This window comes from Pieris brassicae, chromosome 3, assembly GCF_905147105.1.
Source record: "Pieris brassicae chromosome 3, ilPieBrab1.1, whole genome shotgun sequence".
Lineage (NCBI taxonomy): Eukaryota > Metazoa > Arthropoda > Insecta > Lepidoptera > Pieridae > Pieris > Pieris brassicae.
The window spans coordinates 14871052-14888109 of NC_059667.1; the positions used below are offsets into that span (position 1 = coordinate 14871052).

The 17058-nt window shown below is 33.5% G+C and overlaps 1 protein-coding gene across 1 annotated transcript in view; it reads right to left on the reverse strand.

Annotated features, from left to right (window-relative positions):
* Nucleotides 1–1199: 1199 nt before the first annotated feature.
* Nucleotides 1200–17058, reverse strand: part of LOC123706647 (elongation factor-like GTPase 1) — an 84457-nt gene continuing 68598 nt past the window's right edge. The window contains exons 10-11 of the mRNA XM_045655919.1: nucleotides 2680–2864; nucleotides 1200–2153 (exon numbers count right to left, since the gene is read on the reverse strand). Coding sequence (XP_045511875.1) covers nucleotides 1965–2153; nucleotides 2680–2864 — 374 coding nt within the window. The 3' untranslated portion in view covers nucleotides 1200–1964. The remainder of the gene's footprint in view (nucleotides 2154–2679; nucleotides 2865–17058) is intronic.

Consider the following 17058-nt stretch of genomic DNA (forward strand, 5'->3'; position numbering starts at 1 on the left):
TTTGACGGTTTTAAAAAAAACTTTCTTTCATGGTCCCGATATTCCAATGGAAGTTTAGGGACTTAGAAGGTAAATCTTTATTTAAATTGTGATACCCCTGTGGCCCGAACGAACCTCTTTGGGTATTATCAGATCCTGGTCTGTGATCTCCGTACGAAACTCGCTGAACTAGTTTTATTATATTTCATACATTTATTTCCACTGCAAAAGAGTAAAGCAGAGCGGAGCAAGCGAATAAAGCGGGGTCCGTTGCGTATGATCTTGAAAACTAGTTTTGAACGAAGTCGTACTCCAAATCGTTGTACATTCCTAATAAATCTCATCTTGCGGGCCTTCCTCGAATGTGATAATTGATCTAAAATCTTGATTTGCCCCGGATATGGTCCTTTTTATAGTAATACAGTAGTTCGATTTTATTTACCATATTAATATAATCATCTTTACTAGAAACATCTGACATAGTGAAATTCACAAAAACGTATTGATGCTACGAAGGGCTGCCCAATACTGGTGGTGCTCAGCTCCCCGCTTGCAAAAGGACGCACAACCTCGCGAGAACTAGGCAAAAAATGAACGAAGTAGTTCATTTCTCGCTTCCCGCTCCACCTAGTTGACCTCGTTGTCAGTGGACGGCAAAGTAAATTATTTTAAAAAGTCTTTCTTGGTGGAAGGCAAAAACTATTATCATTTCAAAGTCATTCCTATCCTCCTATCAGGTCAACTATTTCTCGCTCAACACTTACGCAGTGGAATGCGGGCATAAATGCGCATATAGAAAGAAAAACCATTGGTGCACAGCCGGGGATCGAACCTACGACCTCAAAGATGAGGGTCGCACGCTGAAGCCACTAGGTCAACACTACAAATTTTAAAACAGTAACATTAATAGAATCAATTCCATATATTAAATTAATTAATATACACTTCGTTCCACTTCTTTTTGATTTTTCTATTCCAATTTCAATTTTAACTATATGTATATTACAGTTCCCTCTGAGGCTTGATTGATTAGTAAAATGCATATCATATTTCAATAAAATTTGTTGATATAGATGTAATACCTACCAATAGAGGGCGCTTATACAAAAATGATCTACACCGCCATTTCAATTTTCGACTCTAGGTAATTGAATAAAATAATAAAATAGAACTTAAAGTTTTAAATGTATTGTCATATCATTACATCTATTGTACAATAACATAAGGGCATAACTATTATTGTTTGACTGCCACCTGTCGGTAAATGTGAAAACAATTGTAACTTAATAAAACTCTACAACCCAAATTTCAACCAATTCAATTGCTTGGAGTTTGGGTTTTAGTTTAACACCATCTATACAAATACACATTAAATGGAATACTGAAAATATAATTAAAAACTAATATAATCTTTAGACATTTAAGAATGGTCACTTACTTCTACCCCCGCCTTAACCACGAACAATATCAAATATCGATCGTAATAGGAAGATAACAATATATGTATGTATTTAAAACTTATATATTTGAAACTAAACGGAAGCACGAAAATTCAACTATAGGTCTAATCTTTATACTAAAGCTTCACTATATCTAATAGAAGAAAAACTCTACAGCACCTCTGGTGGATACGCGTAGAACTAAAGTTTTCTATACTCGAAAGACGTTCATGTTTTTTTTTCTTATATGACTGATCATGAAAGATGTTGAAATTTTGTTTAACTCATTGTAGCACCAGCGTTAACCTAGAGCAAGCGTTATCGCGCAGCCACGCTTCAGAAAAAAAATACACGATTGTCAGTTAATTGTTTAATCGTCAATATTTTTTTAAATATATCCCATTCTATAGTCTGCCCACGGTTGACGTAGATCGATGTAATCCCGCTAAAGTGCTTTGATGCACACTACTAGGCTGGTACTTAGAATTACGTAACTGCTCATGGACCCAACGCCAGGCTTTTCTTATTTCTGGGATGTACTGTAAACTATTTCTTCTTAGAAAGCGTTCGTTGTTTTTCGGCGTGTTGAACCAAATGTTTGTCTGTGGCCAGTCCCTTCCTCGTCCGCACTGCATCCATGTAGGCTTTTGCTTTATTAACGCCATCCCATTTTTCACCCCATTGGAGGTACTCCTCTTCAGTGCGTGGACGCCAGAACGGATCGATGTCTATCACCTGAAATATATTATTAATTTAATTAGTTTTAACCTATTTTGTATGTTTATTGCAGTTTATGGCTTAATTAATATATAATCCAACAATAGGGCTACGTTAAATTGGCGTGATGCCATACGTTATTTTACTGCTTGCGTGGAATTATTCATTACATCAACCCTATAGATATATCTATTTATTTGTACAAAATTAATAAAAATAATTGACCATTCAATACAAGTCAATACTAAATGTTTTAAAAAGCCTTCCAAAAATTGTTTGGTTGTTTAATAATAAATCTTAGAAATCTTTTACAGAAATAGGTTATCAGCAGTCTGTGACATGTTGCTGATTTCTTTGTGAGAGAGTGAATTGCACTATATAAAGAAAATCCATTGGTGCACAGCCGTGAATCAAACGCTTGACGTCTGGTTTGAGAATCGCACGCTTTAGCTACTAGGCCAATGCTCTCTGCTCTTTAAGGAGGAAAAGAGACATCAAAGCACAACCAAAAAGAGCAAACACTAAGTTGAAAACGTGAACCCACCTCCCAATGACTAAACATCATTTGCGGCGCAGCTAGTCCAGAGGTATGTGTCCTTAACTCGAGTGCAAACTTAAAACTTTCAGCAACAGGCATCAAAGCCTCTACTCGGAAGGACGAAGACCCACTCTGCAAGTCGCTAGCTACCACTCGACCATTGCGGCGACCCAGCGCTGCGTACAATTTGCCTGAAATCAGAAATTTACTCATTAATAATGCAAAAATATACGAATAAATAAGTTAGTAATATTATTTATATTAGCACTAATTTTGATAAATATCGGTACAGTCGAACTAAATGTTCACGCATCTACATATAGGAACATATATTACGTATATATTTGAACACTGTACAAACTCAGCTGCGACCAGTGCTCACTTATGGTTCTGAAACCTGGCCTTTTAGCAAGAAAGACGAGAAATTTTCTCCTTATTTTCGAGCGGAAGATTCTTCGATGAATTTTTGGCCCTGTTTGTGAAGACGGTGTTTGACTATTCGCTACATTGAAGAACTTTATAACATCCTAGACAACGCCAACATCGTCAAATTCATAAAGTGCAACAGGCTCAAGTAGTTGGGACATGTGCACCGAATGGCGGACGACAGATCCCCAAGGTCCTTACTGAACTCACAACCCCGTGGTAAGAGAACCGAGAAAAAAGACCGAGCCTGCGTTGGTGGGATGGAGTTGTCAAGGACCTCAAAACAATAGGGGTTCGAAATTGGACCAAGAAGCACTGGATAGATTGCGACGGCGAAGTATACTTGAGGAGGTAATTTTTTTACAATTTTTATTTCCTTTTACAGCTAAGCTCGGGTGTTTTGGCGAGCGTAGCTCGGCCTGAAATGGCGTTATATTCCGCGGCTAGTACGAGGTCATCTCCTGTGAGACCCGAACCTCAGCTTGGGCCGTCGCGGGGTGGTCAAACTCCTGAAGGGCAGGACGGAAGCTCACTGGAGTGAGCGAAGTACGCAGTAAAGGTCCTCGCCTTCCCCGGTGAAGGCGGTTTTTTACCCTAATCTGATTTTGGCTATTTTTATTATTATTGGCCGCGCTTTTAATTTGTTAGCTACGGTAATTGGATCATCCGGACCCGTTTGTATGTGTCGGGGCCTCCTACGAGCCTTTTTTGTCGGGAAGGAGGAGGCTAAAGCCTACGAGAGGTTTATAGCCATTGATGATGATGAAATATTCCAAGGTATCAAAATTTAGGGTCATAAAATATGGTAATGTGGCATATGTCCTTTCCCTCATTTGGCTATTATCAGACTAGTGTTAAGACGAAACTAGTCTGCGCATAAAATTTAATGGTTGTGGGCAACTTATTTGGGGCAGTTATACAGTCTTATATACCAACATTTTAAGCTTTTTTAAGTACACCTATTAATAAGTTGTATCAGGTTTTTAATTGCGTACGTTCGTAATTATGTTCTAAGGTGCATATAATATGAATATTATAAGTATAAAACCCATGAGGCAGATTTATTTCTTAATTCAATATTAATATTTTTCTAAGTAGAAGGCGCTAATATGCATTCCAAATCCAAAAATGATATATAACCCAAAAATTATAAAGGAATATAAACGAAACTTACTTATTCAGATCACAATTATCCTAATTTAAAAGGCAATATGAGTGATAAAAAAGCTTCATGCGTTAAGTGATACAGTAAGTAGAACATGTTTTATATCTCCTTAAAAAACCAATTGACAAAAAATATCTACAAAATCTGCACAGAACACCTAAAAGTTCGATATAAAATGTCATACAAAAACGGCATCTGCATACGAAACGAAATACTTCGTGAGCAGTCAAGTAGAAAATTCCAAGTTTAAGCAGATTGGTTATGGTCATTTTGAGAAAGGGTGCTTTCCGGAGTGGACCGTGCATCCGGTCACATTGCAGACTCCAAGACAAGTTTTTTGATAAATCTCGACTTTTTATGTTGCCTCAGGTCAACGGGTCAGTACTCGGTATGCGTTTTTGATGTTTGATAAAAATATATGCAACTTCAAAGACAGCAAATTAATATTGTCTATGATTAACGCGATTGGTACTTAAATAAATTTATTTGACAAATAGACTTTACCCTTAATGTTTCTTTTTTGTTGTTGTTGTTTTCTTACTAGAGTTGCCTGAAAGAGATCGCTTGTTAGCAATAAGGTCGCATAGTAGTAGTACTACATTGTATCCCTAATTATTTGTTTTATTTGTTTTTTTTATTATTTTAATGTGAAAATAAACGAGAAACAAAAATTACGAGTCATTTGCGAGTAGTTCTAAAGTAAATAAGTAAGTAAGTAAAGTAAAAAATATCTGTTTCTTATTTGAATTGGTCCAGTTAATTGAGAATAAAATCTATTAAGTATTGTGTAATTTAACTTTCCACTTAGGTAATAACTTGATTCAGTTTATTATTTCTAACTAGCCGATTTGGTATTGTATTTCACACACTCCGTATTAAAAACGGAAGTGTATTTAATACAACTGTAACAGTAAGCATTTCCTCAACTGTACTGATTAAGAAATGCAAATTGCAAAACCATTTGGCATTTTACTAATTAAATATTTAAATACTTGGAACTTGAAAGTGTTTCGTGTGTATTTTTTATACTTTGACATTCTACCAATTAGAACAATAAATTTATTGATAGTATTGATTTGGAAATACCAAAATGGCGGTAGGTTAGTATTGTTATAAGGCGTTATTACGTGTTACTTCATAATATCAACCCAAAGACAAGATCTTAGTTTCAGGTCAATATGGATAAATCTAAGCTAATGTTTATGCTTGTTTTTTTATATAAAATATATATATAACAATTAAGTGTACTATCCTTTTGTCAACTACTTGATTTAAACTATTAAATAATTTTATTCTAATAAACAATAATAAATATTATTTTATACAAAACTTATTTTTTGCTTTATTTTTTAAAAATAAGTCAAAATAAGCGTTACCCTTATATAAGCCACTAGCTTAATATTTCCCATTCAATAATATCATCGAATGATATTTTTCCAATCAATGAATGCGTAAATATGCGATGTCGTAACAGTAAAGTTCCCCGGGAAACTAGTTTATCAATGGTTGACATTTATATAATATCCAGTTACTGCCTATTAAATACTGGCACGAACTTGCAAATGGAATATTCACGAGGTTTTTCATATAACTAGAAGTATTTCTACGAGTTGTAGAATGTATAGAATGAAATGTTTGTATGTTCTTAAGTGAGAACTTATGTTGCTTTGGTTTTTGTATTGTTAAAATAATATTTATGGTTGTTTGTTGGGTACACCTACAAACATTCCTACCGTAACACCGTTTGTTTATACCAGTACGTAGGAAGGACCGTCTATTCGATATTATTTCGATAACTAAGGAAATAGACTAAACTAAAAATAAGAAATGGTTGTTATTTGACATGTGTTTATTGGTTTGCAATAAGATTATTATTAACCACTTATTCGTATTAAAAACAGGGCCACTCTTTCCGTATATTGGGGATTTAATATAGCAAAATATACGCTTCAATTAGCTATTGAGTGTTGTGTCCTTATCACTCTTATGCTGTTTTAAACGTAATAAAAGAGACAAAGAGGCTTCTTATTAATATGCCAGTTGATTTGGGCTTACTTCAACTCCATACATGACAAATTAGTATTAATAGTTTAGGATAGAACGGTATGGTCAAAATTATGGCCTATGTCAGAAAACAATCTTTGTCAACTGTTTGCTAAAAAAACAAATACCTAATATTAGTTGTTTTATCCAATTATTAAGTACGGTCAGGAAATAAAGGCTTTAAATATATGTAATATAATAGTACTAATAGACAAATATAATGTATTTATAATAGGTGAAGTGAACATCGGCTTTTTATAAAATGTATTTAGTATTCTTAGAGCGTACCTACATGGATTTTATAAGAATAGACCCGCAATGAATGTACTAGAATGGACGAGGCAGGCGTAGGGATACAGTTTATGAAGAAAAATACTGGATTATGAGCACATGAAGTTATTCCATAAGAAATGCGGTTATTGAATTATCATGGCATGATGCGCGCGAACCGTTGCTCAGCCCTATATCCCTATCCGTAACGGAGATATTCTTCCGAGGAATATGAAAACGTACGTACAACAAAATAATAGTATTAATACTGGTGTTCATAATTTCATTTATTTAGTAGATATAATTCGGCTCTGATTCGGTTCGATAATAATCCAAGTGAAACACAGATTTATATGTACCTACAGTCTATATATAACATGTGTATATTTATCAGTGTTAGCCCAGAGGTTAAGTGCGCGAGTCGTTGTCGTCGTTGCGACAGATGATAGTAGGTTCGAATCCCAGCAGTGCACCATAGACGGTGAAGGAAACCATCGCAAAGAAACCGGCATGCCTTACACCCAAAAAGGCTCAGACAGCTAATCACCCACTCGCCTATTACAAAAAACAAATGATAATGAATCGCCCCTTTTTATTTTTATTTTAAGTATTATCTGTAAAGCTACGTGTAGAATAAATTTCACTAAATATTATTAATCTAGTATGTTTAGTAGGTAGACTTAATTTCTTCCTTAGTAAGATATTTTTCGCTTTTCCAAAGGTATTCATATACCTACTCTCTTATAGAAAATAGACTTCTCATTGTTGTTAAACATTGTTTGTTGTAATGTTGTGATGCAGAATCCTATTTCATGGTTCGCAAGGGTTGTGGCACATAGCCATTAGTCTATCAACGCTCCATTTAGTTTATATATTAAAAATATTATGTAATATACATAACTTATTAGCTTTGATTACGCGATGTTAGGCACAAACTTCCGTTCAGTTATTATTTATAATTGCATGGTTCCGGGAATATTGCAACTTATGTTATGTTACATAAGTAATTTAAAAGACTTGTAATCATAAATATTCTACAAGAAATACAATTATAATAGCGTTGTGATACTTTTACATTTAAACACGTTTCTATTTCAATCTTCTTTTAGGTATCTATGTGCTCTTTTTGGCAAAGGCCTCCTTCAAATCCTGCCATTCCTCTCTGCACTGTGCCACTCTCTGCCATGTATCACCTGCTGGTTCTTGTTTGCTGTACGTTGGGCATTAGTTTAGTACTTTTTTGCTCCACTTTTCTGTTCATCTTGCCATGGATACAAACAATTTTAATTGTATCGTAAATGAATGCATCGTAATTTGTGAATATTATCAAATATTGAAAGTGCAATTTTGAGCTGAACTCTCAGACAAATAGCGAATAATTCAGTACAGAAATCGCCATAATCTTCTAGGTCTGGCCCTCATATTTCTGATTCGTGATTATTTGTTTTTATAATAAAGACCATGCCTCTGTGCCTGACCGCCCCCCGCCTATTATAAAAACAATATATATATAAACAACATACACGGGTATAAACATTTTGGTTTCCTCACGATGTTATCCTTACGAGCGAGTGTTAAAAGCGCAGATAGATAGGAAGTCTATTGGTGCGCAACCTGGAATCAAACCTACGCGCTCAGGGATTGCAATTATATACTTTTGGAATTCTGACTACGATTAAAAATGTAGCAAATTATATAGTAACTTGGTAATGCCTACATTTCTATGCTTCTTGGGTACTTTTACCGTAGTCATAAACGTATTGGGTACCCATTACTGTCGCGCCACTGCGCTTCCGCCGGAGTGTTGGCACAAAATAATTGCCCAAGAACAAAAAGCTACACCGTTCGAAGGACGCTAAACATTAGCTATAATTACCGGCCCACTTCGCGCTCACTTGATAACGTTCACATCCGCTATCGAGAAAAACCAGCACAGATTATATGCTATCTATAATCGCTACGGTGTTTCGTGCACAGGTTAAAAATAATTTTAAATATAGACTACAAATATAAATAAGCATATGAACGTTGGACTTAATGTCCTCTGGATGGAGAGAAGGCGTGTGTGGGAGCACTTAAACTGAGCGTCAAAACTGTTTAGAGTGTCGCTCTACTTTTGACTTTGAAAGAAGCTTTACCATTCGTAAACACAGACACAAAAGTAGTATGCTATTTAGTAATGATACTAAATCTCAGGCAACATCTAAATTTCTACTCAAAGTTTATAGATTTATACAGCTTTAATCACGCTGAACCCGTTAAGACAATATTAACACCCAAAACTAAAAACATTGCATTGAATGCATGCACCGTAAAATAAACAATTAAAGGACTTTACGAACAACAATTTAAATGTTCGGCTAATTGATTTTTTCTAAAAATAAGCTGTTAAGAAAAAGTAATCTAAATGCGATAAAGTTTACATTCATAAATTAGTTCAGAAGCAACAAATAAAAAAATAATTACATCCTTCCTCAACACAATACATAATGATAGGTTGTAATAATTTTCAAACCTGCTATCATAAATCTTAACAAACGGTAGCCAATTACTATTAGCCGGGTTCAAGCTAATAGCATAGAACCTTAAAATGTATCAGCGGAAATGCGAGCTTCGGGCTGTGATTATCGAATATCCATGTGTTCCGATTGACTTTCATTTGTTTTATGTTATTTAAAGGAAGTCAGCTTAAAATGGGGATATAAAAATTACAATTTCTACCAAATATTATGATTATGACGTTTCCGTTATAATCAAACAGTGCAGCAGTATTGGTTTGGATTTTTCATTCTATATGCACACACCTACGGTGAAGACAAAAATCAATGAAAATCTTTAAAAATCGACTTGTATTACTCATGGAAAAAATGTATTACTCAATAAATGATTATTTGCGTGAAACACTGTAGTTGATATAAATAAAATAACATTTGATATGATATGTACAATACAAATAATATAAGAATTGACCAATTTTAATATGACTAATAATGTAAAATGTAAAACTCCTTCAAAGACAAATTTGCGCGCCATTGTATGGCAGAATATGCGAAATTACTATTGTACCACCTATTTGTACCATATTCTTGCAATAAATTATTATTATTATGACATCTGTCAGGCACAGTAGGCTTATTATCTAGTCAAAAAAAAAATGATCAAAGGAACAGATATAGCCTAGGGCCAAGATCCATATAGGATTGTAGCGCCACTGGATTATTATTAACTCCCAACGAGCCGAAATTCTTGCAGCAGTGAGCTCGCTCCATGAAGCCTGCGAAGTGCCAAGGAACCTTCTGAGCTTCTGGAGGGAAAAAGTCTGGCTTTATTAGCCAGGACTTAACGTATAACGTACTAAATGTGCGTCTACGGAAACTCAGTCCATCCTATTACTACTACTACTTTTTTTTTCGATGAGGTCAAAAGGCGCTTATGCAGTTCCGAGCCATGGATGTCGAGCTTGACGCGGGGACCGCGGGCCTGGATCTACACTCAAAGCCCTCTACTATTCAGCTTAAAATCAAAGTAAAACTCAAAAATCATTTATGCATATAGGTAACACAATGTACACATATGAACGCCAAAAAAAAAGAAATATACAATAAATTTTACATTTACTGCCAGTTCTCAAATCAAGGGCGTAGAACTGAAGAGAAGAACTGGCAATAAACTCTCCGCCACTCTTTTTAATCGCCAAGTTTTTTTTTGTTTTACACATAGTTTGTAAGTAGCTGCAACCATTACACCATGTTCCACATGACATCTTTAGTAATAAATAAAAATAAAATAAATTAAAAACAAAGATTTTTCTAAGATTGTCAAAGATCCTATATCAGCAGGACGCATGGTGAAATAGCAATATAGAAACGCTCGTAGGAACAACACGCAAATACATAGTCGAAACAATTAGCATCACCCCATACACGAATTCAAGTACGACCAGTCACCACAAGTAGCACCCGTTCACGAGTATGACGCATGGCCAGCCATCGGCCTCCTCGCCATATTTTAGGGAGTGAGACAACCCGATAATGCATGGATAATTTAAGATGGGCCCTCGGGGGGCAACTCAAGGGATTACTAATAATACTACTACATTATATTGAACTGGCCAATGACCAACTATAAGTTCTCAAGGCAAGGAGTTTATTCATTTTTTCTAGCTTGTTACGGGCTATTGTTTTGTGACGCTTAACGTCGTGAGCACAAATAAGTCGTGCTTGTAAGAACCCGATCGCATCCGCTCTCGTGCACCGCTAAGAACCTATATCCTGCCTCTAGGGCTATCACAAACTGTTGGGCCTTAAGACGAAATATAAGTAACTGATCGACAATCTGGACAATGGTTTTGATGTCGTTGGTTGGCCACACTTGTATCGGGTGTTTTTTCTTTTGTCAGAAAGTTACTAATTGAAATTGCCCTGTATTGGTACAAACTATGCTCGAAATAATAAACATACACGTATTGTAAATGTACAGATATAATAAGGAGTACGAGATAATTAAGCAAATCGAATTAATTTTAAAGATCACACGTTTTTAACGCACACACACACACACACACTTACACACCCCCACACACACATCTCAACCAATATATTATTAGTAGTGTCGTTGTTAGTTCGTATAATCGTTTTGGCTATATTTTAATTTAACAATAGTAAAATATGAGCTGTGGTTTATTAATAAACTGTTAAATAAAATAAATAAATTATCTGTATGGTATGTATCACTTTGCATGGCAACCCTAACGATGTCATTCGAGACAGCCAAGACGTGGGAGTATAGCCGAAACTTCACTTGCAATCTGTTAATTGGTTTTGTTTTACTTTTAACCTTTCATGAGAGCATGTGCATTCGTTTCCACACTCAAAGTGATTCACAATTTGTGGATCATAACGGTCCGTGTCACTGCATTACATAGTATCTTCGAAACACGCGTTTATCATAGGGACCGAACTAAGCCAGTGCAGGAGTGCAAATAGATTTTGTCAATTCATTATTAAAATATTTAATTAATTGTGGCTAATTAAAATTAATTAAGTATTTACAAAAACCTGATTTTTTTAAAGACTTTTAAGACATTTTTGAGAATGTACACAATCTTCCATAATAAAACCTGGAGACGGTTATGATAAATTTTAATATATTCTTCAGATAGAAATTTATTGAGATGTAATTGTGCAAGCGTGTACATCAATTGAGTTATTTTTGGAGACTTCAATAGGTATTTGAGGCTTCAAAGGTCGCACGTGGGCAGAGGGGAAGGTTGCACGTGTAAGTTAGACAACGTAAACAAGTCAATGTTAGATTCGTCTATTTATTATTAAATTTTTCTCATCATAGAAATAAACAACTTTATAAGCTAAGACTGGAATTAAGTTCGGTCGCGGTTGTTGTATGGATATGTTCAAATGTTTGTTAAATGAAACACTTTGTTTGAAGCTGTGTAACAACTTTAATTGTTTAAAATATGAGCTTATCACTAAGTTAACACTTGGGGTAGTGGGGTTGCGACGCTGTATTAACAAAAAACTAACTTGACTTATTGAAGAGTACGTAAATCTAAGTAACACTTATGTTATTGGACATTACCGGAATCAAATGTTAAATTACAATTAATGGATGTGGGAAAAAATAAGGCCCATATTGGCTTCAAGTTTTATTTAACATTTTGTCTACGCTTTTAAATATTAACTAAAATATATATATAACTTAACTAGGTTAAACTGAAGAATGTTAAACTTAGCCGGAGTTATTAGTTAGTAGTTGTTTTCTACTACAAAGTAGACAACAATTTAAATCAATCGAGTAGTTATCATCTTTTGCACCAGAACTAATATATATGTAACAGGTTTACGAAGACTGAAATGTAAGATGTTTTGTAATAATACAAATACAAGACTACAAATATCCGCACAATCAGCCATATATAAATAGGCATGCAAATGTCATATCAATTTTCACAATGTCTTATTAAAGAACATAAAATAATGTCAACGTTAAGTGAGTTATTTACAATTGGTGTCAAACCTATGGTCCAAATACGCTGTAAAGGTTGCCTTTAAAAGTTTAATCACCTTATATTTTTTAATCATAAGAATAATAGCATTATACTTATTGTTTGGCATTTATGCTGTAAATAAACGTCATGCATTTGCGGCTTCATCGTAATTGCACAATTTCAAATGCTAAAGTGACAGATTCCTATAAAAAGAAAATATAAAGAAATCCGTGAAACAGATGCAAAATGAACTCTTTCATATCCACTGTTGCTTATGGGAAACATGTTCATCTGTTTTTTATTTTCATAAGGTTTGTAATATTAAATAGCACAAGTCCATAGACTACGTAGTGATCCAAAAATATCATAACTGTGGGAATTTATAGGATGAATTGACAAAATTGATATTTGCTATTTTTTACACGTGGCAAATTTTCCTGAAACTTGACACGTTCCACGAATATATTCATCAAAAAACTTTTAAAAATGCATTGTAATAATAACAATATTGCCATTATATTCCGAAACTCTGATCTGTGATCTTTAATATATTTTCACTACAGTATATCTCGGAGTGCGCTGTGTCTTTTGGCAAAGGCCAAGTTAACTAAACTCTTTCCACTGTTCTCTATCCTTTTCGACTCTTCTCCAGTTGGAGCCTACTATTAATTTGAGTTCGTCCACTCATTTTTTGCGATGTCGACCTTTCCGGTTTCCGCCTCTCGGGTACAACTTTGCTTCATTTTTCAACCCGTCCACCTCCATTTAATTTGTGAGAATGTCTGTCACACCTGTTCCAGCTCTTATGTCTATGAATCTTTGCTTGTCTAATTTTATTATTCTCAATAAAATGCATTACTATTTGGAAATAATATCGCTTATTTAGATTGGTCTAATATGATTCAGATAGCATTGATAAGTTAATTCATACATATTACCCTACCTATTTGAAGAACAAAGAACGCTATGAGCCATCGTTCCTTTAGCATAATAAATTGAAAGAACATAAAAAGTACATACTAATATTAATTTCTAATATATTTAATTTATTTCTTGAGTAAAAAAGTATTAGCCCTATCTCACATAATATTAATGTACAAATTATAAAGCCCTAAAAGGGTGCTATTGCGTGTTTGAATTTGTATCAAAATTACTGCGAATAAAAGTCACGATGTTCGTAATTTAAACAGAATATAAAAATAATTTGATAAATGTTAGAAGTTTTGTCGTCTGCTTTTATTACCGGGGATTAGATCATTAGATTAAAAATCTAAATACATGGTAAATTTTCCCCGTTTATATCCCCTTATTATAATCTAAGGCCAATAATAATTATGGTATAAATTAAAGCGAGTGAAATTATAATTTAAGATATTATTATAGCTTTTTGTAGTAAAAATTAGCCGAATCAACGGCATTTCAAGAGCAAAAATGTATTAAAAATGAAATAGTACTAAATGAACACAATACCTAAACATTAAATTACTTACTTCATTATACATTCCATATTCTTTCGACGTCTTAGAAATAAGTATATTTCAAATATGAAACAATTAAACGAATCAAACAACAAATAAGTCACACTTTTTGTAGCTAGTAATCTAGCTTTGTCTTTCTTTCTTATAAGGGGTTTATTTATTGATTTACACTTCGGTACATATACCTATAGAAAAACAAATAACACAACACACTAAAATCATAAGGGATGTAACGGACAGCCTTATCGTTAATAAGCGATCTCTTCCAGCAGCCCTAAGTAAGAAGTACCTAAGAAGTGCTGAACCAAATATTAGAAAAATATAGAATTACCAACCTTAATCTAAAAAAATACCTTTAACATTTTTTAAAATTAAATATACCAAAAAAATATTTGTCTCTTCTCAAGCCATTTCTATAAACCATATGTTTATTAAAGTATACAGTATAATAACATAAAACATTTCAATGCTCAAAGCCGAATGTATGTTTGATAAACTATAGATCGCGTGAATGTGATTGGTCCACAGCATTTAGACCAATCGCAGCCAGCATCATTTCGGTTGTTTTGAAATGTAAATTGAGCATTGTGAATGCAATAGCCTTTTTGTCCAAGTTCTCCTCGTCCAACGAGGACGTTATCATACGAGAACGACCGACCTATACTTAGAAAAGAATCAAGAATTTGAACAATGCAAGAATGATATCTTAAATCAAACTTGAGAAGTTTATAGGGCAAGTTTCTCAGTATCCTTGCACGGCGAGTACCGTCGCGTGATAAAACTTTGTTAATAACAATCAAGATAGGACTAATGTGTTAGTTCAAAGTTTGTTCTTTATGTTAGCACTGTTGAAACTTCCATACTTAGGTTACAGATTTTTACTATTTGCATAAAAATATAATCAAAATAAATGAATAACGAAAAACAACACGTTTTTTAAACTATATTACGACAGAAAAGCTGGTAAGGCGAATATTACATACATAATATTTTTAATATTTATATATATATATATAAACAGTTATATATATATAACTGTTTACCCTCAAATCTTAACATAGGACCTAAGGATCGTCTCAACAGGCATTTGTTGGACAACCTCGCATGTGATTGCTTGGCTTGGAAATTCAAAATAGTTATAGGTACTATGAACTATGTATAATAATATTTTTTTGCTCTATATTTAGTAATGGTTGCAATATTTTTTTTATAGTCTTTAGTTGTAAGTAATGAAATGTGTAGCCTGAAGGCTTCCAGGTTCTTTTGTCCCTTTTCACCGGTGATTTTTAATGCTCCAGTTTTATTTATAAAAAAACAATGAAATAAGTCAATTAAACCAACATTGAGACAAAATAAAAGTAAATTAGGTACACAATATGAGGATTTTTTAAAAAATAATATTATAAATTATATGATTTATATTCATATATAGAAAATTTATTTGAGATACCTGCTTTGTGAATATACATATGAAATATATTTTAAACTAAATTATAGTGCAATAACCTCTTTATATTTTTAATCACAATATTACTTAACATTCCAGGTTCATCTTGCTTACATAGTACGTAAACACTGGCTGAATTTAAAAACAAATGAAAAATACTTAAAATAAGAATAAAAAATCTAATAATACCAAGAGTCTTTAGACATCTAAATACTAACACACGCGTGCCACAGACTTAAAGGAACAAAAATTTACCACTTCTCAAGTATCTTATTGTCTATATGTACAATACCCATGGTTGACCAGCTTAACACTTTTTTGCTAGTATTTCCTCTCTTTAAACAATCCTATTTTATGATGCACTTAAAATACAATGGCGTGGTTAAATATTTATTTTAGATACTAAATTTTTAATAGTATAGCTAACGTCTAAGGAGAACGGAGTGAGTTATTGATTGTTGTATCTTGCTGCAATTCTGAGAATATGCATTTCGCTTAAAGGGTTGCATGTGTCAAGAAAATAGTAAAATACTATGTAGGATTACTAGACCTATTTTAATACTGAAAGTTTAAAATAAGTCTCATCTTGGTCTATCAAATTAATATAATAATTATTGCTACAAGAACACAGATTTAAAAAGAATATACATAACAAATTAGGAGATAATCGAGAATTATATATCAATTCGCATACGAGCATGAATAAGATAGATTGTAAAAAACCGACTGATAACAACAACCTGTTTTTAATATATATTACAATGTAATGGCGCCATTATTAATTTTTAAAATTCGCCTAATTATTTCAGTTTCCTGTGAACCGTTAGTTTTTAACTGTGATATTCGTAAAAATAGCATTTATTAAAATTAGAGTAGTTAATAAAATAATGCATTTAATATTTTGAATTTATTATTTTTGGAAATAGAAACGTAATCGTTTAAAGTATGTCAAAGTGAACTGGAAATGAAATAATGCATTTTCCTGTTTTGGATTCAATGAAGGGGTTTTATATAGACATTTTTTCATAAAAATAAAAATTTCATGGTGTTCTATACCTACTACGTTGAGAGTATGAAACTTCAGATAATATTTTATATATTTAAACTGTCGTGATCAAATAAACGTTTGATCTTCGAACATGCCTGAATATTGATCGTCTAGTTTATAAATACAAACTTGATGTAATGACATTCATGACCGTTACGAAAAAGACGAAATGCCAACGGACCACGTGCCAAACCTACCTATATAACTCGAAATGACCATCACAAAGATACGTATACATAGTACTATCCATTCATAAGAAACAGTTCATTCATACGGGCTCGAGACTAGTGAATGGGAGCGAGTGAGAGGCAAGACAAATAAGCTCGCGTTACAATGGTAAAACAATACGTTCACGAGAATTGTTTAAACAATCTTCTAGGAATTTCCGTTTCGAAACGATTTTGTTTTTGGACGATTGTACGGTGGCGTTCCGTTGAAGTGGTCATTGATCGACGTAAGTGGGATTATTGTGGATTCATTGTTTACGGGAATAACTATGGATTG